Below are 26916 nucleotides of genomic sequence, written 5' to 3'. Positions count from 1 at the left end.
CTACTGAAACTTGGCAGGCCATAAAGGAGTGGCCTGAAATTTTCAATGTGATGAAAAGAAGAAAAAAAAAACTGCAGCCAGGACTCCTTTATCCATCAAGTCTGTCATTCAGAATAGAAGGAGAGATAAAGGTATTACCAAACAAACAAAAACTGAAAGAATTCATCACCACTAAACCAGCCCTACAAGACATCCTAAAGGGGACTCTGTGAGTGTTGCAAAGACCACAAAGTACCAGAGACATCACTACAAGCATGAAACCTAGGGACAACAAAACGACTCTAACTAAACCCATATCTTACAATAATAACACTGAATGTAAATGGACTCAATGCTTTAATCAAAAGACATAAGGTATCAGAATGTATTAAAAAAAAAACCAAGACCCATCTATTTTCTGTCTCCAAGAGACCCATTTTAGACGTGAGGACACCTACAGATTGAAAGTAATGGGATGGAGAACCATATATCGTGCTACTGGAAGTCAAAAGAAAGCTGGAGTAGCCATACTTACATCAGACAAACTAGACTTTAAATTAAAGGCTCTAACAAGAGATGAAGATGGGCATTATATAATAATTACAGGGTCTATCCATCCGGTAGAGCTAACAATTATACATGTTTATGCACCAGATACAAAAGCACCCAAATATATAAAACAATTAATCACAAACATAAGCAACCTTATTGGTAAGAATGTCGTAGCTGCAGGGGACTGTAATACTCCACTTACAACAATGGACAGATCATCTAGACGGAGAATCAGTAAAGAAACAATGGCCCTGAATGATACACTGGACCGGATGGACTTGACAGATATATTCAGAACTTTTCTTCCTAAAGCAGCAGAATGTACTTTCTTTTCGAGTGCACATGGAACATTCTCCACGATAGATCACATACTGGGTCACGAAACAAACCACAATAAATATAAGATAATTCAGATCATACCATGCACACTTTCAGATCACAATGCTATGAAACTTGAAATCAAACACAAGAAAATGTTTGGAAAATCTCCAAATGCAAATGGGTCAACGAGGCAATGAAAGCAGGAATTAAAAAAAAAACATGGAAACAAATGAAAATGTAAACACAACAATCCAAACCCTTTGGGATGCAGTGAAGACACTCCTAAGAGAAAAATTTGCCATCCAGGCCTAGCTCAAGAAACAAGAATAATCCCAAATACAAAATCTAACAGCACACCTAAAGGAACTAGACACAGAACAACAAAGAAACCCCAAACCCAGCAGAAGAAGAGAAATAATCAATATCAGAGCAGAAATAAACAATATAGAATTGAAAAAAAAACACAGTAGAACAGAACAATGAAAGTAGAGTTAGTTTTTTGAAAAAAATTAAAAAAAGACAAACCCTTGGCCAGATTTCTCAAAAAGAAAAGAGGACCCAAATAGATAAAATCACCAATGAAAATGTATTTATCACAACCAATTCCTCAGATGTAGAAGGAATCACCAGAGAATACTATGAAAAACTATATGCCAACAAACAGGACAACCTGGAAGAAACGGACAATTTTCTAGACACCCTCACACTAGCAAAACTCAAACAGGAAGAAATAGAAAGTTTGAACAGACCTATAATTAGTGAAGAAATCAAATCAGTTATCAAAAATCTCCCAACAAATAAGAGTCTTGAGCCAGATGGCTTCGCGGGGGGAATTCTACCAGACATGTAAAGCAGAGTTAATACCAATTCTTCTCAAGCTGTTCCAAAAAAAAAAAAAAATAGAAACAGAAGGAAAACTTGTGGACTCATTTTATGAAGCTAGCATTACCTTGATTCCCAAACCAGACAAAGACCCCACAAAAAAGGAGAAATACATGCCAATATCCCTGATGAACATGGATGCAAAAATTCTCAACAAGATACTAGCAAATCAAATTCAACAGCATATAAAAGGATTATTCACCATGATCAAGTGGAATTCATTCCTGGGCTGCGGGGCTGGTTCAATATTCACAAAAACAATCAATATGGTACATCACATTAATAAAAGAAAGGATACGAACTGTATGATGCTGTCAATAGATGCAGAAAAAGCATTTGACAAAATACAACATCCTTTCTTAATAAAAATCCTCAAGAAAGTCGGGATAGAAGGAACATACTTAAACTTCATAAAAGCCACTTATGAAAAGCCCACAGCTGGGGCGCCTGGGTGGCTCACTCGGTTGAGCATCCAACTTTGGCTCAGATCATGATCTCACGGGTCGTGAGTTCGAGCCCCGTGTCAGGCTCTGTGCTGACAGCTGGGAGCCTGGAGCCTGCATCAGATTCTGTGTCTCCCTCTCTCTCTGCCCCATCCCCACTCATGCTCTGTCTCTGTCTGTCTTAAAAATAAATAAAACATTAAAAAAATTAAAAAAAGACAAAGAAAAAGAAGAGCCCACAGCTAATATCATCCTCAATGGGGAAAAACTGAGAGCTTTTCCCCTGAGATCAGGAACACGACAGGGATGTCCACTGTCACCGCTGTTTTTTAACATAGTGTTGGAAGTCCTAGCATCAGCAGTCAGACAACAAAATGAAATCAAGGGCATCAAAATGGGCAGCAATGAAGTCGAACTTTCACTTTTCGCAGATGACATGATACTCTACATGGAAAACCAGACAGAGTCCACCAAAAGCCTTCTAGAACTGATACATGAATTCAGCAAAGTCACAGCATACAAAATCAATGTACAGAAAATGGTTGCATTTTTATACACCAATAATGAAGCAACAGAAAGAGAAATAAAGAAACTGATCCCATTTACAATTGCACCGAGAACCTTAACATACCTAGGAATAAACGTAACCAAACATGTAAAAGTTCTGTACGTGGAAAACTATAGAAAGCTTATGAAGGAAATTGAAAAAGACACAAAGAAATGGAAAAACATTCCACGTTCATGGTTTGGAAGAACAAATATTGTCAAAATGTCAATACTACCCAAAGCAATCTATACATTCAATGCAATCCCAATCAAAATTTCACTGGCATTCTTCTCAAAGCTAGAACAGGCAATCCTAAAATTTGTATGGAACCACAAAAGACCCCAAATAACCAACGTAATGTTGAAGAAGAAGACCAAAGCGGGAGGCATCACAATCCCAGACGTTTAGCCTCTACTCCAAAGCTGAAATCATTCAGACAGTACGGTATTGGCACAAAAACAGACACATAGACCAATGGAATAGAATAGAGAACCCAAAACTGGATCCACAAGTGTTTGGCCAACTAATTTTTGACAAAGCAGGGAAGAGTATCCAATGGAAAAAAGACAGTCTCTTTAGCACATGGTGCTGGCAGAACTGGACAGCAATATGCAGAGGAGTGAAACTCGAACACTTTCTTGCACCATACACAAAAGTAAGCTCAAAAAAGATGAAAGACCTGAATGCGAGACAGGAAACCATCAAAACCCCAGAAGAGAAAGCTGGCAACAACTTCTTTGACCTCCGCCACAGCAATTTCTTACTCGACACATCTCCAAAGGCAAGGGAATTAAACGCACAAATGAACTATTGGGACCTCATCAAGATAAAAAGCTTCTGTGCTGCAAAGGAAACAGTCAACAAAACTGAAAGGCAACCGACGGAATGGGAAAAGATATTTGCAAATGACATATCAGATAAAGGGCTAGTATACATCAATATGGAGAACAAACTGAGGGTTGCTGGAGGGGTTGTGGGAGGGGGATGGGCTAAATGGGTAAGGGGCATTAAGGAATCTACTCCTGAAATCATTGTTTCACTAGATACTAACTAATTTGGATGTAAATTTAAAAAAAATAATAAAATAAAAAAGGGCTAGTATCCAATATCTATAAAGAACTCACCAAACTCCACACCCGAAAAACAAATAATCCAGTGAAGAAATGGGCAGAAGACATGAATAGACACTTTTCCAAAGAAGACATCCAGATGGCCAGCAAACACATGAAAAGATGCTCAATGTCACTCATCATCAGGGAAATACAAATCAAAGCCACACTGTGTTGCCACCTCACGCCCGTCAGAGTGGGTAAAATGAACAAATCAGGAAACTACCGATGCTGGCGAGGATGTGGAGAAATGGGAACCCTCTTGCACTGTTGGTGGGAATGCAAACTGGTGCAGTCGCTCTGGAAAACACTGTGGAGGTTCCTCAAAAAACTAAATATAGAACTACCCTGTGACCCATCAATTGTACTGCTAGGAATTTGCCCAAGGGATACAGGAGTGCTGATGCATGGGGGTATGTGTACCCCAATGTTTATAGCAGTGCTCTCAACTATAGCCAAATCATGGGAAGAGCCTAAATGTCCATCAACTGATGAATGGATAAAGATGTGGTTTATATACACAATGGAATACTACTTGGAAATGAGAAAGAATGAACTCATGACACTTGCAGCAACGTGGATGGAACTGGAAGGCATTATGCTGAGCGAAATAAGCCAGTCAGAGAAGGAGAGATATCATATGTTTTCACTCATATGTGGATCCTGAGAAACTTAACAGAAGGCCATGGGGGAAGGGAAATGGGAAAATTAGTTACAAACAGAGAGGGAGGGAGGCAAACCACAAGAGACTCTTAAATATGGAGAACAAACTGAGGGTGGATGGGGGGTGGGGGAGAGGGGAAAGTGGGTGATGGGCATTGAGGAGGGCACTTGTTGGGATGAGCACTGGGTGTTTTATGTAAGCCAACTTGACAATAAATTATATTCATTAAAAAAGGAATGAAGTATTATAAGATTTGGACTTGTGTTCAGTGATTGTGGAGGAGGTTCAAGGAAGTGGGGAGCTGGTCCATATTGAATGCTGTCAGGAAGTGGGAGTGATTCTTTGATTGGGTACAGCGATAAATTTTATCTGAAAGGAGAGAAGCATAGAGCAAGATTAAAGCTGTAATTGGTAAAGAAGCATTGGTTACTTATTTTAACCAGGAGAAGAGGGTGCTTAGTCATTTTTGTGGTTCGCATGGTGATTTTGTGTTGTTTTTACCCCCAGCTTTATTGAGATATAATCGACATGACGTTGTGCGAGTTTAAGGTGTACAACGTGACAATTTGATATATGTGCATATTACAAAAGGATTCCCACAATAAGGTTAGTTGGCACACACGTCATCTCACATAGTTATCATTTTGCGTGTGCGTGTGGTGAGAACATTGAAAATCTACTCTCTTAGCAACTTCCATGTATACAGTACAGTATTAGGAACCGTAGTCAGCAGGCTGTACATTAGGTCTCCAGAACCTATTAATCTTAAAACTGGAAGTTTGTACCCTTTGGCTACCATCACCCATTCTCCCCACCTCCAGCCCCTGGCAACCACCACTCGTCTCTCTGTTTCTACAGATTTGGCTTTTTTAGATTCCATGTACAAGTGAGATCATACAGTAGTTGTCTTTGCCTTATTTCACTTATCAGAATGCCTTAAAGTTTCGCCCATGCTGTTGCAAATGGCAGGAGTTCCTTCTTTCTTATGAATTATATTCCATTGTGTATATATACATCACATTTTCTGTATCCATTCATCCATTGATGGACAATTAGTTTGAGTCCATGTTGTGGCTGTTGCGAATAATGCTGCAGTGTGCATGCAGATGCAGACATCTTTTCAAGATCGTGATATCACTTCCTTCAGATATATACCCAGAGGAGGAATTGCTGAATCTTATGGTAGTTCTATTTTAAACTTTTCGAGGAACTCCCATACTGTCTTCCACAGTGGCTGTACCAAGTTTCATTTCCTTCAACAGAGCACAAGGATGTCCTTTTCTCCACATCTTTGTCACCACCGCTTATCTCTTGTGTTTTTAATAATAGCCATCCTAACAGGCATGAGGCAAAATCTAATCTCATCGTGTGTGTGTGTGTGTGTGTGTGTGTGTGTGTGCGCGCGCGCGCGCGCGCGCGTGTGTGTGTGTGTTTTGAAGGACAGTTTATACTCGGTATATTTTCAAGTAGTTAATCACACAGCTTTTCCCAAATGCCTCTACACCTATGCTGAAAAGCACTTATATCTTACAGAAAGTTGTTGGGTTGATGCATTATACACAGTATAGTTTCTATTCCCATATGCTCCTACACAGCTATTCCCATATGCTCCTACACATAAGTTTAATTTCTATCTTAATAAAGAAGATGTTGCTTGAGAGATGGTTTATACACAGTGTAGTTCCTTTTTTAATTAACTTTTTATTCTAATTCCAGTATAGTTAACCTGGTGTTCTGTCAGTTTCAGATGCATGACATAGTGATTCCAAAACTCCATACATCACCTAGTGCTCACCACAACAAGTGCACCCTTTAATCCCTATCTCCTATTTTACTCATCCCCCCACTCACCACCACTTCCCCTGGTAACCATCAGTTTGTTCTCCATGGTTGTCTGATTCCCTCTCTCTCTCTCTCTCTCTCTCACATACACACACACACACACACACTCACACACACTCTTGCTCTCGCTCTTGCTCTCTCTCCCTTTGCTCATTTATTTTGTTTTTTAAATTCCACCTATGAGTGAGATGATTTGGTATCTGTATTTCTCTGACTGACTTATTTCACTTAGTGTTATACTCACTAGCTCTATCCATGCCATTGCAAATAGAAAGACTTTGTTCTTTTTTTATGGATGAAAAATATATGCACACACACACACCTTCTTTATCCATTCATCTATTGATGGACATTTGGGCTACTTTCATAATTTGGCTATTGTAAATAAAGCTGCTATAAACATAGGGGTGCATGTATCCCTTCAAATTCATGTTTTGGTATTTTTAGGGTTGAAACCCTGTGATGCTATTACTGGATCTTAGGACAGGTCTATTTTTAACTTTTTAACTGTTTTCCAGAGTGGCTGAGCCAGCTTGCATTCCGATCAACAGTGCAAGAGGGTTCCCTTTTCTGCACATCCTTGCCAACACTTTTTGTTTCTCCTGTTTTCGATTGTAGCCATTCTGACAGGTGTGTGGTGAAATCTTATTGTGGTTTTGATTTGATTTCCTTGATGGTTAATGATGTTGAGCACCTTTTCATATACCTGTTGGCCCTTTATATATCATCTTTTGAATAATGTCTATTCAGGTCCTTTGCCCATTTTTTGATCAGGTTATTACTTTTACGTTATTGAGTTGTGTAAGTTCCTTACGTATTTTGGATGAGAGCCTCTTATCAGATATGTGGTTTGCAAATATTTTCTCCCACTCCACAGGTTGCCTTTTAATTGTTGATTGATGTGGCCCTACTTGTGGATTTTTCCTTTTGCTGCTTTTGTGCCTTTGTGTCATTTGCAAAAAATCATTACCAAGAACATTGTCAAGGAGCTTTCCCCCTGTATTTTCTTCTGGGAGTTTTATGGTCCCAGGACTTATATTTAAATCTTTGCTCTGTTTTCAGTAAATTTTGTGAATGGTATAAGATAGGGGTCCAATTCCATTCTTTTGTATGTGAGTGTCCAGTTTTCCCAGCACCGTTTCTTGAACTGCTTATCCTTTCCCCATTGAATATTCTTGGCTTTCTTATGAGATATTAGTTGACCATTTATTCACGGGTTTATTTATGGGCTCTCTGTTCTGTTCCATTGGTCCATGTGTATATTTTATGCCAATATCATACCATTTGATTATGATGACTTTGTAATACAGTTTCAAATCAGGAGGTGTGATGCCTCCAGCTTTGTTCTTCTTTCTCAAATTGCTTTAGGTATTCTGGGTGTTTTGTGATTCCATATGAACTTAAGGCCTTTTTTGTTCTGTTTGTGTGGAAAATGGCATTGGTATCTTGGTAGAGATTGCATTGAGTCTATAGACTATTTGGGGGTAGTATGGATATTTTAACAATATTAATTCTTTCCATTCGTGAACGTGGACTATCATTCCATTTATTTGTGTCTTCTTCAGTTTCTGTCATCAATGTCTTATAGTTTTTGGCATATAGATATTTCACTTTCTCGATTAAATTGATTCATAAGTACTTTAATGCTTTTGATGCTATGGTAAATGGGATTCTTTTCTTGATGTCTTTTTCAGATGGTTCACTGTTAGTGTATAGATGTGCAACTAATTGCGGAATGTGCATCCTGCAACTTTACTTTATTCACTGTGATCTTGTTTTTTTTTTTTTTATCTCATTTCATCATGGTCACAGAGTGGCTTAGTCTGATATTGGTGTTCTTTTTGATGGGTGATGTTCAGCATGAGAACAGTATAACCCAGCTGTAAGTGTCAGGTGATTTCGTGATGGAGAATGGTTGGGTAGGCAGCAAGAAAAAATTGAGAGACTTCACATTCTCAATGAGAGAGACAGAGATTTCTGGTGTGGACAAAACCAGGTGTAGACGGAGCCAGTGAGGGTGACCACACCAATTATACAGATATAAAGGCTCCTTCTCTTGCATTCCTTCTCTATAATATAAATAATAATATAATATAATATAATATAATATAATATAATATAATACAATATATATAATAAATGTTATATAATAAATTAAATATATATTTATATTATAAATAAATATATACACTATATATTAAATATTATATAATAAATTAAATATATAATATTTAATATATATTGTATTATATATATATATATTTTTTCATTTGAGTGCATAGTGAGCAAACTTGGGTGCCACTGTGCTAAGAGCTAATGGAAACAGGGCTCAAATCCAGATCTGCCTCACTCCTGTGCACAGGTGTATAACCAGTGAGATTTGGCTCTACCCTCTCTTAAAGATGAGGCCAGCACAGAAGAAAAGACTAAATTTGTCGGGGGGCGGGGGGAGGCGTTTTCACACAAGGAAGTGAGACAACAGGCAGATCCTAGACTGTGGTAGCCAGTAAAAGGTGAAGAGTTTGGAGTAAGTTTGGAGTAAGTGAGGAGTGGCTGTCTATGCTCATAACAATGCATTATCACACATGCCTCCTAGGATTTCTACAGGGGGAGAGCTTGTCATGTTTGAAGTTTTCAACCATTTTCTTCTCATGTTGATATTAGCGCTCCATATACTGTATAATGTGTACATGGTACTTTCACCAGTAGAAAGTCAATTTCCCTTCCACTATGGACCTTCACCTCTGCAGTTTAAACAAACAGCTGTGCTTGTGCCTTCTGCCAAATAGTTTCTTTTCCCAGCTACTGAAAATGGATTGACTCGATGGGAGATCAAGGACTGCTTTGTATTGGCCATATTTGTTTTGAGAGAGTAATGGATGGTACTTAAACTGGATTTTGGTGTGCCGCCAAATTAGTCAAGTTCAAGGGTTTCATTCAAAGTACCCATGTATGTGTATGAAGGCATCTTCATTTTAACATCAAACTCCGTAGTTTGCGTTACATATTAGCAAACATGTCATAATGCAGATTTTAATTGTAATGGTTAAAAATGAAACTCTTTAATTTGAGGAAAACAAATCCGTTTTGAGAAACACATATTTCCTCCAGGGATTGACAAAGGCATTCTTACAATTGTTAACTTGTTTTCATTGAGAAATGATATATAGCTTTCCTTCTCTGTTAAAAGCAACATCTGGGTGATAGATATCCAGGTGATAAACAACAGAAATAAAAACAAAGAATTGTCTCAAATAGTCACAGTAAATTGAAGCTAGATTTTTAAATAGTTTTCAGGTATCCAAAAGAGCACCTTAAAAGTTTACTAGGTTTGTGAGTGTTCTATGGTGTTACTAATTATTTGCATGTCCTCCTCCATCCTTTGATGCATTTTCCACACTGTCTAAACTGAGGGGGAATTTCCATTATGTTCATAAACAAAGCCTATAAAAGTACATCCAATAATTAAGGCAAGGCCAGGTGAAGCAGTAGGAAGAGTAAAGGCTTTTGCTTCAGAAGACCTGGTTTCCAGTCTGGGCTCATCCAATGAGTAGAAGCATGACATGTGGCAGTGTGGGACGTTGAGATCCCAAGCTCCAGCTTCCCCATTCAAGGAGTGAGGATTCTCTTCCTCATAGGGTCTTTGCCAGGATTTATTGAAATCACAGGGCAGTGAAGGTTACACAGACACTTCAGCCTCAGCTGTGCCTGGAATCCGAGGCTCAGTTTCCTCATCTGTAAAGAAGGAATCACCATGTGGACTTTGTGGTTATGTCAAAGGGATTAAATGTTATCATGTAGATTAAAATATCAGCCAGTGTCATATTATACACACCCTTAATGAGAATATAAAGAAAGATGCCATCTCCCAGGGGTTAATGGAAATTTTTGCTTCCTTCTTTAATGCCTTTTCTGATTTCTGAAATTCATTTAAATACTCTGAAATATATTTCAGAGCAGTCCACAAAGCAAATTCTTTAAAAGCTTTCCAAACTTGCTGGCAAGGATGTGGAGGATAAAGGTGCACTTTTGGTGGAAATGCAGATTGGTGCAGCCACTGTGGAAAACAGTATGGAGCTTCCTCAGAAAATTTAAAATGGAATTGCCATGTGATCCAATGTGTGTGTGTGTGTATATATATATATATATATATATATACACACACACACATATACATATGTATACATATACATATGTATATATGTATATGCATATGTATATGTATACATATATATGTGTGTGTGTGTATATATATATACATATATATACATATACATATACATATGTATATGGTGTATACATATATGGGGCTTATATATATGTGTATGCATGTTTATGTGTGTGTAGGTGTGTGATGGAATATTACTCAGCCATTAAAAATAATGATATGTTGCCATTTGCAGCAATATGGATGGACCCAGTGGATAAATGTTAAGTGAAATAAGTCAGTCAGAGAAGGACAAATAACATAGTATTTCACTCATATGTGGAATTTAAGAAACAAAACAAACGAATGAAGAAGAAAAAAAAGGAAAGAATCAGACCACAAAACAAAACCAAACAAAACAAACACTCATAAATACAGAGAAAAAATTGGTGGTTACCAGAGAGGAGGTGGGTGAAGGGATGGGTGAAATAGATAAAGGGCATTAAGAGCTCACTTACTGTGATGAGCACTGAGTACTGTACAGAACTGTTGAATCATTATATTATACACATGAATCTAATATAATGTTGTGTGTTAATTATGTTTCAATTAAATATAAATAGATAGATAGAGATAGATAGAGATAGATAGGGATAGATAGAGATATATATCACCACCACCATGAACAACAACTTTCTAACTTGGCAGTTCTACCTCTGGAAGTTTCATTTGTTCTGTGTCATGCAAATCCACGCCTCCTCAAAATTGCAGATTGCCATTACAGTACTCTTAATTGGATCTTTTAGAGAAGGAAGCATCAGTCTGCAGCCTCAACAGCTTCTCTGAAGTACATGTCCTAGTTGTTGTCTGTGGAATAACTCTACAGTTCAATTTCTGAACTGACTTGTGTCCTGGACATCCCCCTCAAAAGTAGAAGATGCAAACTTGTGGCAAATCTCCAAGGTAAAATACTTGGAAAAACTTCAGAATCTTCAGTCTGCTGTGTGAAGCCACAGCCCATGGGAACGTTTGAGCTCACGGTCTTTTGTCCCCTTTCACATGAAAGGTGTATCTGAAGATGGTAAAGGTGATGGGGTTACTACATGACTAATGGTAATCAAACCAGAAGGGTGTGTCTGAGACTTCTCACAGGAAGCGAATGCTTAAGCTGAGATTGGAGGCTAAGGAAGCATTAGCCAGCAGGAGGGGAGAGGGTGGAGACTAACCAGATAGAGCAAGAAGGAAATACCTTATAACCTGGTTTATCGCTTTGGGGGGTCTAGTGTGGAAATCCTTTACACAGCAGTTTGGCATGCTGAGCAAAACTTTGTGATACTTAACAAGACAATTCTAGAAAGTTCCTGAACCCCCTCTGCCCTCTCTGCTCCCACCTAAGACCTATAACATCTACCAGCCCTCTAAGAGGTGTGTGCTATTAGTACTATGATTTTTCTCTGCAAAACCATGCAGAAGAAAAAGATGGTTAGGTAAAGCAGTTTGAGCATGATTTCATTTTACATACTGTTTCATCACTCGCCACACAAAATATAACTTTTAATATTTTTCACTGGAGAACATTCAGAAATTGGAAGTCTGGGCCATCTGACCATCTGAACATATCTAGAGAGGCAGGTTGATCATCACTTAGCAGAGAGCTTTGGAAGGGGAAAGGGAGGAAGGTCCTGGTCAGAGGGAAACTTCTGGAAGATTCTGTGGAAAATGAAGCCTTAAGGGTGACTCAGAGCCCATGTACATTAAACCCAGTAGCAAGAATTTTCTCCAGCTCTCCCCTCTCAACTATGACACGAAACCCATATGTGTGTGTGATTGAGAGACAAACGTAATGTGGAAAAAGAATAGATAGATGATAGATAGATAGATAGATAGATAGATAGATAGAGATATACACAGGTAGGCTACATACATACATATGATTTTGGTAATGAAATTTCCAACCAGCTATATACTACAATGACATAAAATCTTATATCAGTTATTTTTGGATTTCAAGTTAATGTGCTTATTTCAAAATCAAATGCAGTGCATAAATGTGTATTTGAGTAAATATTTTTGTATATTCTCTTTATCTTGTTACATAACAAGATGTATATCCTTGGTAATTTAGTTTATATTCCCCAGATATACTTCCCTGTGCATAGTACTATGCAAGTACATTTACATGAACATATATATTCTCCCAAATTTTGCTCACAATATGTATATACTGTTCTCTCTCTCTCTCTCTCTCTCTATATATATATATATATATATATATATATGTATATATGACCACATATATGTGTATGTATGGAAATATATATGTACACACATACATGCATATATAATTGTTTTACACATGTTTAAATCTTATAAGTTTGTAATGTATAGTTCTTATTTGAATTATTTCAATAGACTTTAATCACACTCTTTTACTGATCAGATTTATTTTATAACAGAATATTAAACATTTGCCTTTAAAACATATTCCATGTATTTTCTCAGTAATATGCATCTCTTTGTACGTGACATTCTTGTTTGGGATAGAAGAGTTGTTTGTTTGTTTGTTTGTTTGTTTGTTTTTCTTTAACATCCCTTTAATTTGTCCAATTAATTTTGTAACAGAGTTAAAAGCTTTCCTTGGGTCACATAGTTGGTTTCGAATTTCCCAGGTGTTCATGTTATGGTACCCAACAGGGTACTGGAACAACCCTCTCCCCAATGTCTTTGCCTTGAAGATGATGGTGGAGATGAAATCCCATTCCTCAGGCCTAGAGGCCTGGATAGGGGCGGCCACATGGATAGCACTGTCCTAGGGGTGGTGTGTGTGGCCCAACCAGAAGCAGAGGAAAAGTAACCTCCATCAAGGGAAGGAAATGATCATTTACAGAATTATTTTAAGCCAGAGGCACTTCACATGGTATCTCCTACAACCTAACAAGTACTCAGTTATTATCCCCATTATTTGCAGATGTAGAAGTCGGTCTGAAGCTTTATTCCACTGTGCCCTGAAGCCTTCAAGGCTTTGGATCAAGAATTCCCACTAGACTATTATTTGATGTAACCTTAAGTATTCCTTGTTTTATTTTCTGTCATAGCTGTATTATTTTTAAGTGAAGAAACCCCATGAAAATTAAAGCAATTTCTGCACTATTGAAAGAAAAAAAAATAAAGTTTGAAAAGATGGGGTAAATATTTGCCAACAATATTGCAGAATTTGTGCTACCGGGCAAGAAAATAAAGGGCTTTTGTCTATTGGTGGAGAAAGGGACAAATGACAACAAATAATTTGTGTAAAAAGCAAAATGTTTCTCCAGACATCTGGAAAGATGTCACACCACATTAACTGAAGAAATGGCAATCTGGAGATGGCATAGTAAGTAAGTGAAAAAATCAATTTGCAGAACATTATTTACGTGTTGGCAAATTTTAAAGAGTGTGTATCTATAACCACATAACTACACAAATATTTTAAGGTAGGTATACACATTACTTAAAGAAAAACACATCTGGATAATGTGTACCAATCTATTTACATAAGCCATCTTGGATATCAGTTATTTGGGGCGCGGGGATCATATATAGATGGAAGGTGCAGAATGATTTCCATTTTCTATGTATACATTTTTAATGTTTAACATTTTGTGATTAGGCAAATTTGTTGAGAGAAACACTTGAAAATATATAATAACCAATTCACAAGAAAAGTTCATATATATTTACCACGTTATGAAAATGTTCACATGATAGTGTTTAATAAGCAAATACAAACTTCACCCTTTGACTTGACAGCTTATCTGTGTATGTATGTGTGTTTCTGTCTTACACTTCCCTAAACCCAAGTGTTCACACTCTCATATGTGGAGATTTTTCCTCACCTCTCTCAGGGACTGAAGTTTCTCTCTCAGGGCATGGGGATCTAGGAAGGGATTGTGGGCACAGAGTAGAAAATTCCAGAAAGAAGTAGAAATTCCAGAAATTTCTGGCTGATATACTGGAGCCCAGGTGCCTCCTTCCTTCCTTCCCCCTTGCAAAGCCCTCTGGTCTGAGACATTCAGAGCTACAATTCTCACTCTGACCACTAAAGGGGCATCTACCTACACTGACTATATATATATATATATATATATATATATATATATATATATATATTTCATTCTACTCTCATTACAGTGACCCACGAAACTCTGTTGTTGTTGTTTTTTTTCCTTTATAGTTTCCAGATCTGGGGTGTGTGTGTCTGTGTGTGTGTGTGCGCGTGTGTGTTGGTTTTGCTGTTGTTTTGGGGGGATGGGGTATCGGTGGTTTGTTTTCTTGTGTGTTATTATCTCTCTGGGATGCACAGGAGATAATGCCAGCCATGTGATTAGTTTCAGAACATTCTGTTACCTTGCTCCAACTTTAGCGAATCCCACATATTGCAGCAAGAATTTAGTTAGGCTACCTATGCATTTACATGTCACCCCCATTCCATGGAGCTCAGTTGCAGTCTCTGTTTCTCCAGGTAGCATCTGAATGACTCCAGGAAAACTCCAACACCTCATTAAGTCTCAGTAACCTTGCAAAGCCTGTGACTGTGATCTCGGAGTCCCGTTGTGAGGACTACATGAGAGATAAGATGCAATGTAGCAAGTACAGAGCCTGGCCTACAGCTGGCACTCAGAGTTCTCTGGGTTTGCAGAATGAGGGAACAGGATGTGTTGTAAGTGGATACAGAGCCTGGCATACAGAGTTCCCTGTGTTTGTAGCTGCAAGTGCCTGGGTCCCACGCCTCCTGACTCTAGCTGGCCTTTTCTGCAGGGCTGGTTCAGTTAGAAACAGTTCCCTGATAGGCTGATAGCAAACTCAGGGGGCAGTAATCACAGTAATCACCTCTGGTGCCCGGGGCTCTCTTCTCCATGGCTTTGAGGAGGGGACTTCCTGTAAGGACTCCATCTTGTTTGTGTGAGGCTGACAAAGTCATTTGGGGCCTGCTCTCTTCGTCCTCAGCAGCTTTCCTTGATCTTCTCTAAACCTCCAGCTCCAGATCCCACAGGTTCTCTTCATAAGCAGCCCGTGAGGACATTGGTGACAGGTCACTGCCTTCAGGCCACACCATGGGTGAGTTGGCCAGCATGAGGCCTTGGTCTCAGATCCCCAGAGGTTACAAGGGTTGCTGGGTCCCTTCCCCCACCCCACTCCACAGGACACCCAGCCAACCCCCTTTTAGAGAAGGGGTGATGAGGGCCCAGGCTCACTCTTCTCTAATCTCTTGAGGAAATGTGCCAGGTGGGCCCTGACATTCCCATCCCGGTTCCACATGGAAAAACTCCCCTCCTATGGAAGTGGTTAGGTTCAGGTGGATTTTTTTCACTGATTGAGGGGATAGATCTGATTTTATGTGGTCCTCACAGGTCCACAGTTTGGAGAGTGGCCTAGGTTGGCCACGTGCGAGGAAAGGGAGTTGGGGGTTGCTGTAAATTAATATTCTTTGGATGCCTACTACAGGTGAAGGAGTGGCAGAGAACACCCCATTACCCTTAACTCTTACATCAACTATTCAGGGTAGATTGTATTACCCCCATAGAAGTTTCTTGAGGCTTGCTTTATAGCCCAGCACATGACTTATTCTGGAATGTTCCACGTGTAATGGTTATTTGCACTGTTCTATGTCAATTAAGTACATTTATTAATTTGCTTTATTCTCATTTTCAAATATTCTCCACCTAGTGGAATTTATGTCTGCCATTTTATGTGTTACTCAAGGAGGTGTGTTAATATTCCTGCTGTAATCGTGAATTTATCCATTTATCTTTTTACTATCACTGTTTGCTCTGCACATTTTCACTCTGTGTTAAGACGTGCACACAAATTTAGGATTTTGTATTGATGGCTTCTTATTGCATTGAACCTTTTATTATAATGAAACCTCCTCTTTTCTCTAGTAATTGTTTTTTCTTGAAAAAAATACCTTTCTTTTTAGTAATATGGTTATACCAGCTTTTGGGAGGTCAGTAAGTAAATGCTACACATTTTGCCAAGTTTTTTTTTTTCCAAATTTTCTAGATCATTACATTTTGCAGATGTTTCTTTTAAGGAGCATTTGATGGAATGTTTTCCTTCCAGTCTCATAATATCTGTGTTTCTGTTTGGAATATCCAGTCTGAAACTTTTAATGTAAATATATATATATATATATATATATATATATATATATATATATATATATATATATCTTGGTTTCTGTATGCCATATTGACTGCACATGTATTTTTATGTCAATATTTTATTTAATTTATTTTAATTTTTTATATAATTTGTTGTCAAGTTGGTTTCCATACAACACTCAGTGTTCATCCCAACAGGTGCCCTCCTCAGTGCCCATCACCCATTTTCCCCTCTCCCCCACCCGCCATCAGTATTTAAAAGTCTCTTATGGTTTGCCTGCCCTTTTCCTCTCCTTTCTTTGTAATGACTTAATACTGTTTTTTGTTTGTTTGTTTGTTTGTTTGTTTTTAGTATTAGATTGTTACCTCATTTGGCTAGACAATTAAACATCCCTTAGCCATTCTTGTAGTGTTTACCTTTCTGACTATAATGTAATTTTTGTTTTCCTTTTCACAGTGTGATGTGAATTACTTCTTTAAAGCTCTTCAGACAATGAAGGAACTTTGGGACACTTTGATTCCTCTCACCCTCTCCCGATGTATTGCCATGAATTTTAATTCTATGTATATTTAAACCCCTAGAAGAAATTAGTGTCATGGTGCTATATAGTCAATACTCATATAGACTTGCCTACATATTCACAAATGCCATTAGTCTTTCTTTCCTGCATCTGTGTGCCTCCATCTGGGATCCTATTTCTTCTCCCTGAAGGAGAACCTTTAATATTTCTTTTAGTTTGATTCCTCCAGTCACAAATTTTCTCAGTTTGTGCTACATTAACATCACTGTGAAATGTACATCTTTTCTTTAGGAATGTTTTTTCTTAAAGCATACTTTGTCTCCTATTAGTATTGTTATACTGACTTGATTATCCTGTTACTTTGGGAAACTTCTCAAGCAAGATTCCATCAAATGCCACTTCTCCACATTTCCCTCTCTTTCATTCTGGGGACATCTCCTTTAATTCTCTCCCCCTCTCTTTTGGTATTCTCCATATTATGTCTCTCTAAGTTTTTCTGGATATTTTCATCAGATGTAACTTTAACTTCTCTAATTCTTTTTTCAGGTGGGAACTCACCTTTGACCTGTGAACCATAGCACCAAACTTTCAGCATTGATTTGGTTATCCCCCTAGGGCAGAGAAGGGAATTGTGAGTTAGAGATGATAAGCAACTTGTCCCTGGTCACCTAGCCTGCAAAGGGCAGAGCAAGGGCTAACATCACAGGTTAAACCCTAGGCCCAAACCCTTTCCTCTGTGCTTTTTTTTTCCTCCTTGGCTGTGAATGCTCCCCACTTCTCATCTCCCGGGCAGTGGAGCCCCAGAGAAGTCTTTCAACCTTATTTAGCACTGTGCTGCATTTCATTTTAGACGATAAAGTCAGTGATATTTCTTCATTAGCCATGATGTTTCCCCGGAACCTTTTGTGATATTGGAACCATTGATGTGTTATTCTCAATTTCAGGGCATAATGACACAGGTAACTCCTTACAAAGAAGAGCAAGATGCTCGGGTATTTACCGAAGGAGGTATAACAATTGGTCTGGGCATGTCCGTTCTGGCATTGATTCTTCATCCCACCAGCAGCAAGATGGAGATCCAGCAACAAATGACAGTTGCATGAGCACCCGAGGAAGATAGTAAGTGACCAGTCACCATAGCTGAAATGTACCAGCCAGTGGAATACATAGCCCTGTAGCTGAATATGCTGTTCTCTTCTTCAACCTGGAAGGGTGCAGGATGATGGAATCAGGTTAATGGTTGATCAAACTTTATTGTACAGTGGGGCGAATGTGTAATAGAAGACTTTCCAAACATGTGTGGATTACTTCCTTCTCTCCACTTCCCCACAGTGCCCCCTATGCCATTCCATCCTGTCATTGGAGAGGCAGTTTTCAGATGCAAGACCAAATGCAAGCTAACATGGAGGGAGAGCAAAAGTGTCCAGAGACAAGAATGGAGGGGGAGAGGCAGGATGAGACCTCCAGGAGCTGGTTCAAGATCACAGTGAGTGTCCTGGCAAAATGAACCCAATGCACAGAAGGAGGTGAACAGAGGGAATTATGCTGGACTCATATAGAGATGCTAGGTACTTTTCTGGGGGAGAGGAGTGGGTAATCCGTCTTTTTATTACTAGGAGTTAGCATCTTAGATCAGGTAAGGGCAGACTCAGAGAAGCAATGTAAAGGGAACAGATTGGCTAAAGGGAGAATTGGGTAGGTTGTCTAAGAACAGAGGAGACTACAGCCAAGGAGAAGTAGCAGCTCCACCCTGGAAGTCTCAGTTTAGCTCAAGCTGAGTGTGGGAGGGGGTCGAGTCTCCGGGGTCTCTGTTGGAGAGACAGGCTAAGGCATCCTTCCTTGAGCAAGGATCACTTGGAACTTTATATAAGGAAGCTCATGCTAAATATCTTAAGTTGATTATTTGAAGAAAGTGTTTGAATGGAAAGAAAGGTTATTTAGGAAATCCATGACTGGTACAAAAGTTCACAATAATGGATATTGTCCTATCATAAGAAATTATTTTGAAGAACCCCCCCCCACACACACACACACACACAAGGTGTGAAAGGAAGACATGCTTGAGTTTTATCTTAACCTTGGGTTCCATTGTGTCAATCTCTTCTCCCATCTCTTCTCCCATTTCTTACTCTTGGATTCCATTTGGCATCAGATATGATGAGAAGTGGCTGCTGAATCTGATTCAGAAACAATGCAGTGTCCCCTTCACCCCAGTGCAAGTAAGAGAAGACAGTGAGGCAGATGAGAAGAAACAGGGCAAATGAGCAGTGGCTTGGGTCTCATATTGTTTCTTTTGCCATTCACCCTACAGTTTCACTATGAGAAAATGCAGGCCCAGTTCTTTGTTGAGAATGCCGGCAGTGCCTTCGCATTGAAGAGTGTCAACGGCAAGATCTGGAATGAGAATAATGAAATGGTGTGTGTCAAGGGCATGGCCAGGGCTAGTTAGGGGCAAGATGGCAGGACAGGGGCAAGGTCTCGCTTGATCCCAAGGATCAGATTTCCTGGTGCTTACTCAGCCCCTCTTGGGTTCCCTACAGATATCTATCTTTGTCCACCCCTCTGATGCACCCCAGCCTGTGCAGAAGGAGCTGAAGCCAGAAAATGTGGATCAGATAAAGGTAATGCAGACCCAAGACCAGCTGTGAATCTATATCCAGACCCATATCTTCTTCCCACACCTATTGCCTCCATCCCCCGTCTCTACCTCAGACTCAGAGACACTGACCCCATCTCTAACTCTGCAGTTGACCACAAACAAAAGATGTGTAGTCTCCTAGCAATCTCTTAACATCCAGAAAGTCCGCTTTGCCCCTGGTATGTCTACAGAAGTAGTTCTAGGGCAGGTAAGAGCAGAGAAGCCTGTCTGGAAAGGAGACTTGGGGATGGTAATGTGGGGAGGGTAACCTGAAGCTGTAACCAGCCGGGCCTGTCTCAGCCTTGTGATTCCCTCCCCTCGGCTTCTTGGAGACATGGTCACCCGAGATATTGAAATGGTACCAAATCCTAGAAACAGCATGGCTGCCTCCCGGCAGACTCATGAAAAGAACATGTTCAAGGTGAGAACTCAGGCCCAGTGCTGGGATTGATGGCAAAGGTGGGAGATTAGGTAGAAGAGGCAGATTGGTGTCAGATAACCCCTGTTGGGGTCCTCACTCTAACACTTTCCTCATCATAGCTTTTGCCCTCGAACCTGAGCGACAAGAAACCCTACCAGATGGATGGCCTATCCAACACTATGCAGAATGCCTCCAGCATCAAGGACTTGAACCTCTCCAACAGTGAGATAAGGTGTGGTACCCAGATCTTTCTTTAAAAAGAAGGTGAGAGTGCTCATGGGGTGGTGGCGAGAGTCAGGGAAGTGGATTTGTTGGAAAAAGAAAGGGCCGGGGGTGCAGGGTCATCCTGGCCATCTTTCTCTGATCTTTGCGTTTCCTTCCAATAATTACTCCTCTGAAGGCTGCAGGGGAGTTGGACAAGGGCAAAAGACTGCAGCGAGAAGACATGAGTGCAAACAGAAGCCCCCTGTGCACCACCTTTCCCGATAAATCAACCAACATAAGGTCAGTTATACTCTCCGTCACCCTGTGGGACTCTGAACTATGCCTGACGGTGCCTGCTTGGAGGGGACAGCATCCTTGTTCCTCTGCGAGGAACAGAGGCCCTATGCTCTTCTCTCTCTGTCCCTCACCTGTGCTTAGGGGTCTCCGTTCCTTCCTCTGACCCTCTCACCTGTTTGGTCTGAGGTCTGTTTGCTGGCTATCTACACCCATCCTTCTCTAGCATGCCCTCCCCAAAGTGTGATCCATGAATCAGGGTTCCCCTTCCTCACTAGGACCAGAGTGACTACTGTGCACCACATGCTGTGACCTGGACTGACAAGGGTCCTCCATCCAGGCCAGGGCCTCATGCTGAGACAGGCAGTCCTACCTCCCTGCTGAGACAGGGATTCCTTCCCTTGTTCTGAGAGAGACCCTCCTTTCCTTGAACCAAATGTATCCCCCCTCTTCCCGTCAATTCCAGGCAGCCATGGTGGCTTTCCTGCCCACGCTGAGGGCTGAGGTCCTGGGGAGCTGCCATCATGACATCTGTTCCTCTGACCCAATGCCAGGAGCTGGGCCCTCCTTGAGAGAAACCAGGGTTCCCTGAGTCAGGGGGCCAGAAGTGGGAGACTGCCAGGGAGCAGAGGGCTTCCTCAGGCAGGAATGGAAGGCAGAGAGGAGAGGAGCTTGAGGAGATGAAGGACAGGCCTCTCAGAGGCACCACCCCCTTCCCACCCCACCCCCACACATCACATCATCCAGACTGTTCCTTCAGTGGAGCCCTGGGTAGCCTGACAATGGGTATTATGCCTCAGGCAAGGAACCGAGTGGGACAGGCACGGGTGCACTGGGGCCATCAGGAGGGAAGGTGGTGATCATAAGAGGGGGGACCACAGACCTTCAGCCCCATGTCGACCTGGGGATTGATCCTCTACTCCTTCTGGGGAAGGTCTTCTGCCCCTGTGGCTGCCCCATTCCCCATGCCCAGCTCAGACTGAGCTCACACAAGTGACAAAGTTTCAACCAGCATCCAAAGGGCCCCCAGCCCAACACCTACCTCGGATGTCAGGGCCAGCCAGGGCAGATGAAGGAATGCGCTGCAGCTGGGGAGACATTTCCCCCTTCTCTTCTCTTCCTCCTTGGCCCCACCACCATGGTAAAGCTTCTTTCTTTTCCCTTTGCTTTGCTTTCTCTTCCTCCTTTGTCTCTACTCCCCTGTCTCTTTCACCTCTCCCCTCCTTCCTTCACTCCTTCTTCTGTCCTCATCCCCATTCCTCTCCCTCCCTGTATCCTGGGTCATGCCTCACTCACCTCCGTGCCCCAGCATTCTGGGCCATCCCTGGGGGTGTCATGGTCCTGCAGAATGCCGGGCCCCTAGTGAGGTACCAGAACCCTGGGCTCTCACCCCATTCCCTCTTCTCTCTGGAGTATTCAGTGGGGGCCTAGAGGAAAGAAGGGAGGCAGAGAGGGGAAGGCAGCCCTGGACCCTGGGATCCAAATGTTACTTCTGGTGAATCTGGCGATGGGAGTCAGGATGATCTAGGTGGGAGCCACCCAGGGGGAAAGGGAGGGAGGAGGGGGTCAGGCAGAGGAAAGGAATGAGAAGGATGGGGAGAGAGAGTGTGTGCTTTTCCTCTAAGTCAGCCCACAAGGGAGGTGCCAAGGGCCCTGCAAGCCTGGGGCACTGCGGTGTAGGTGGGACGTACTGGCCATGTGTCAGGTGTAAGTGTGCTTGCTCCCATGATGAAGGACACTTGCAAACTTTCACTGACTTTTCTGTTTTATCTGGATTTCTGCAGCTCCATCCTGGAACTGTTTTCCAAGTTATTGTGCCTGGTAGGTGTATTCTTTGATCATTGAGTCCTCTACTGGCACTGATGTCACCCCAAACCTGCCCAGAGGCCATTTAAGTCTTGAAGAAGTTACAATTTTCATGACCCTTAAACCTCATGGATGTGCAGATCTATGTGGAAACCCAACAAGGGCTCCGGATATCCTTCAGCCACGTTCTCCACAGGCAGCAAGCACCCCAAGACAGTGGTCCCAAATGTAGCCTTGCCCATGTAATCTGCATGTCCCTTTCATATCTGACCTCTGAGCCTCACCGTCTCCTGGGCCCATCCTTTTCCTGATTGTCCATAATCCGCTCCTGGTCAGCAACACTCACTTCCTCTTCCTTTCCCCAGGATGGCCAAGAGTCACCTTCACCAACCAGCGTTGGTATTGCAGCCCACAAGAGGTTACCAACCTGCAAGGTGAGGAGGGCAGATCAAGCCAGGTTTTGGGTGGTGTGTGAGGAAGGGATATCAGCTGTGGTCCTGAGGGCTGTTGTGATTTCAGGGAAGCTTCTTTGGATCTGATGCGCTGAAGAGTCTGGTCCTGCAATTCCTGCAGCTGTAAGTACTCCTGGGAACCTGGGAAAGTGGAGGGCTAGGATGGGTGAGGCCACTCAAGCTCAGGACTGCTGACTGTGTCTTGAAATCTCATTTGAGGTCCAGACCCCAGAGAGAGACTGTCCTCATTGTTTCCTCACAGGTACTACTTGATCTATGACTCTGGAGACCTTCAGGGTCTCCTTGGTGCTTACCACGATGAGGCCTGCTTCTCCCTGACCATTCCCTTCAACCCCAAGGAGCCAGCCCCGTGAGTAGCACAGCTCAGACTCTGTTCATGGACTTTGTGGCTCCCAGCAGACACAGGGCAGCTCCTGGAAGCATGCACACTGGCCAGACCACCACTCCTTGTTCCTCTTTCTCTCCCTAGAAGCAGCTTGTGCGAGTACCTCAAGGAAAGCAGGAACATGAAGAAGGTCCAGGACCCCTGTGCGTGTGTGATAGGGGAAGATTGGGCAGGGGAAGGAGATGTGAGGGGCTAATCATTGGACCCAGGGTGTGGAAACCCCTGAACTTCACTTGCTTTTCCACCCCCCCCCCATAGACCTGCGTGTTCAGCTGCTGAAGCATACAAAACATGACATTGTGCACTCCCTCTGTGTGCTGCCCAAAACTCAGCATGACCTCAGCTCCTTTGTGGTGGACATATGGTGTCAGACGGTGAGCACCTGCTTCCCCCCAAGGGTAGCCCTCAGAAAGCCACAGGTGGGTAGGAAGTGTAGGTGACTTAGCACCTGGGCTCTTCCCTTTTAGGACTTGATGCTCTGCTTCTCTGTCAACGGAGTGTTCAAGGAAGGTGAGTGTGTGTAGAACCTCCTCCTCAGCTGCCCCACTGCCCCTTCCTTGGTGGTTGGGCTCCCTCTCAGAACTCTCCCAGCTTCCCCAATTCCTGCTGTGTTCTCCTGTCCTCACTCTGTCCTCAAACCACCCTTATCTGAACCAGGTATATGCCTGTCTACCCCACACAGCTTGGGCATTAGGGACACAGTGTGTGGAATTTGATAGCTCTCACCCTAGATCCTTACTCTGTGAACTTGGGCTCAGAACCTGTAAGTTTTGAGGAGTATTCATTGGTCCCAGCACATAGTCGGATCCCTGTCATGGGGAACAGATTGCCTTCCTCTTTCAGAACACTCTGACTCCCAGAGAACAATTGTCCCCTCCAGCACGAATGAATATCAAGTCAGACCATGACTGGGAATGCTGTGTGAGTGTGTAAAGCATGTGGAATGCTAAGAGGTGTTGTAATTTGTTTTTTGTTGTTGAAGTGGAACGAATGTCTCAGGATTCTGTTTGTGCCTTCACCTGGACCTTCATCGCTAGCCCTGTCAACAATTACAGGTGAATGCTTTGTTGTGGGTGGATCACCCAGTTCAGTATGAATTCAATAGTGTCAGAATGTAGTGTTAATGCAGGTGTTCTCAATGTTTTAGCAATCCACCTGTGAGATCCAAAGAGCAGTGCAGCCTAATGTTTAAGAACATGGGTTCTGCAATTGGATTATGTGTTCCCTCAGATCCCAAAATTCATTAGGGTTGTTACCTTGGTTGAGTCTGTGACAAAGTGTCTTCCTGTGAAAATGGTGATTAGACTGACCAATCCTTATTCTGTTATACAGGGTAATTATGGTTATATAATTGTCCCTGTTGTGGGAATAAACTTATAAATGTAGTGAAGTAAGTGTGGTAGACAATCTTTCCACGGTTGGCTATGTGGGAATGGTAAAGATACCAGCCAAGGAACCTGGATGGCAGTTACAGTAGGGGTATGGAAAGGATCTTGTTATTGAGTGGAAGTGGGAGCAGAATTGTGTTTGGGGGTGTGGGGTTGTCCATCATTCAGTTGTCTGAGAGTGAAGTTTTTCCTTCAGTCTAAGCATCGTGCACGATGACCTGTTTGCAAGAGACACCAGGCTCAAGGACACCCAGAATGCATTCCCTATCACAGTGCCCACACCTTCCTGCATCTCTTGCCCACCCCCAGAAGCAGCAGGAAATGGTGCATACTTTCATAACCCAGTCTGTAATGAACTTCCAGTGGTCTCAAAAGTGAGTGCTGAGGGTGCATGGGAATAATAGAAAGTTGGGAGGAACCAAGGAGTGAATCATGGCAACTTGCACATAATTTGTTTTCCTTGTTTATTTCACTCCTTACCCTGAACATTATCCTTTCATTACATATATGGTAGGCTGTTTTATTTTTATGCATGTATATATTTATTTATTTATAGCTAGGCAGTTTTTCAAATTTTTTAAATGTTTATTTTTGAGAGAGAGAGAGAGAGGTCAGGGGACAGAGAGAAAGAGAGAGGGAGACATAGAATCTGAATCCAATGCCAGGCTTGAACTCATGAACCTTGGGATCATGACCTGAGCCATGGTCAGACACTTAGGTGACTGAGCCACGGTGCCCCTAGGCAGGTAAACAACAACAACAACAGCAACAACAGCAACAACAACATTTATTCATTACTTTTCTAAGTCCATGGACCCTATTCCTTTATTGGCAGACAATGTGGTTTCAGGAGTTTTTCCCAGTACACACTGCACAGGGCTTATTCTGCTGCATGTGTTGCAGTAAATGTGGAGGCATGTTTCCATTGATTGGATAGATTGGGAAATGGTACTGTATATTCAAGTTGTCTCCACTTTGGTTATAGTTGATGTCACTTGTCTTTCCTCCACCTCAGGTGACTTCATGACAGCCCCTGGGACTACACTGGTTCTTGCTCTGCCTATGGTGAGTACTGGGAATACATGCCGAGTGAGCAAAGTTTGGGTAGCCTGGGGATGAGACTCAGGGCTTGTGGCTCTGCTGACTTCCCAACTCCCTCCCTTCACTCCTTCCAGGCCAAGCACATGATCCAAGAGGAGATGCTCATACAGACTGATCCAGGATATTGAGAATACAACCCTGACAAGAAACTCTCGGGTGTCGTCATCTTCATCTTCATCAGCTTTGTTGTGTTTCTCCTTCTGTCTGAGTATATCCCTGTGACTGAGCGGGAAGTTTACATGCAGCAGGAAGCCAAGTTTTAACTGACACTAATCCACGCAAAAGATCAGTTCTGTGCATTTGTCTCACTCAGAATCCCTGATTCTTTTGATAATAAATGACATTACATGTTATGTCAAATCCTTGAAAAATCCATGTGAGGAAGGTCTTATGACCACTGTTCTACTAGGGAGGAAAAGGAAAGTCAGAGAGAGTCTGCAACTCTTGGGACATAGTGGGATGGAGTCTCAAATTATACACCTCCCAAATTCCAAGCTGTATGTTTCCCAGGGCCATGTTTCTTCCATGGTGGGGGACTCTGTAATTCTGGCAAACCTTGTAATGGTGTTTTGTGCCCCTAGTATATTAATCACATATTTTTAGGCAGAGAGCAGTGTTACATTCTTAAACAAATCTATTCAAAATGTAAAACAATGTATTTGGGGAAAGGCAGCATTAATGAGCATAAGATAACCTGAAAAGAAAAAAAAATGCCCTCATGTATGACTGACTTTGACATATAAAAAAATCAGTCGAGAGAAGGTAAACTGATATTAAAATTGTTATTAAATGCAATAAGAATATCTAAGAAATCAATGAAAAGCTTTGCAAGCATAATAATCTACAAAACTACAGTTGCAAACATTGTGATAAGGTAACAAATGAGTAAAGAAAAATAATGGGTGTATTTTCAGAGAAGAGAGAGAGAGAGCGCACACATGCATTCCAGGTGTCTCTATATTAATGTGTTAGTTTCCTAGAACTGCCATAACATTACAATGAAGTGGATGGTTTAAAACAGCAAAAATCGATTGTCTCACCATTCTGCATGCCAGA

At 41.6% G+C, this 26916-nt stretch overlaps 2 protein-coding genes across 2 annotated transcripts; both read left to right on the top strand.

Annotated features, from left to right (window-relative positions):
• Positions 1 to 15347: 15347 nt before the first annotated feature.
• LOC131502266 (nuclear RNA export factor 3-like) lies at positions 15348 to 18789 on the top strand. Its single transcript, XM_058712949.1, has 3 exons — positions 15348 to 15583; positions 18095 to 18269; positions 18483 to 18789. Exons 1-3 carry the CDS (start codon positions 15580 to 15582, stop codon positions 18655 to 18657), a joined length of 354 nt encoding a protein of 117 aa, XP_058568932.1. The 5' UTR covers positions 15348 to 15579; the 3' UTR covers positions 18658 to 18789.
• On the top strand, positions 18693 to 24352 carry LOC131502110 (nuclear RNA export factor 3-like). The gene is given in 12 exon segments (XM_058712722.1): positions 18693 to 18718; positions 19192 to 19369; positions 19462 to 19566; positions 19691 to 19771; positions 19898 to 19967; positions 20121 to 20209; positions 20610 to 20713; positions 22492 to 22528; positions 22879 to 22947; positions 23033 to 23088; positions 23228 to 23335; positions 23456 to 24352. Coding segments are annotated over 12 exon segments (1035 nt in total). The 3' UTR covers positions 23568 to 24352.
• The last annotated feature ends 2564 nt before the right edge of the window (positions 24353 to 26916 follow it).

Source organism: Neofelis nebulosa, chromosome X, assembly GCF_028018385.1.
Source record: "Neofelis nebulosa isolate mNeoNeb1 chromosome X, mNeoNeb1.pri, whole genome shotgun sequence".
In the NCBI taxonomy this organism is placed as follows: domain Eukaryota; kingdom Metazoa; phylum Chordata; class Mammalia; order Carnivora; family Felidae; genus Neofelis; species Neofelis nebulosa.
Note: the sequence above shows the minus strand (reverse complement) of the source record. Positions and strands in the feature narration are given on the sequence as shown.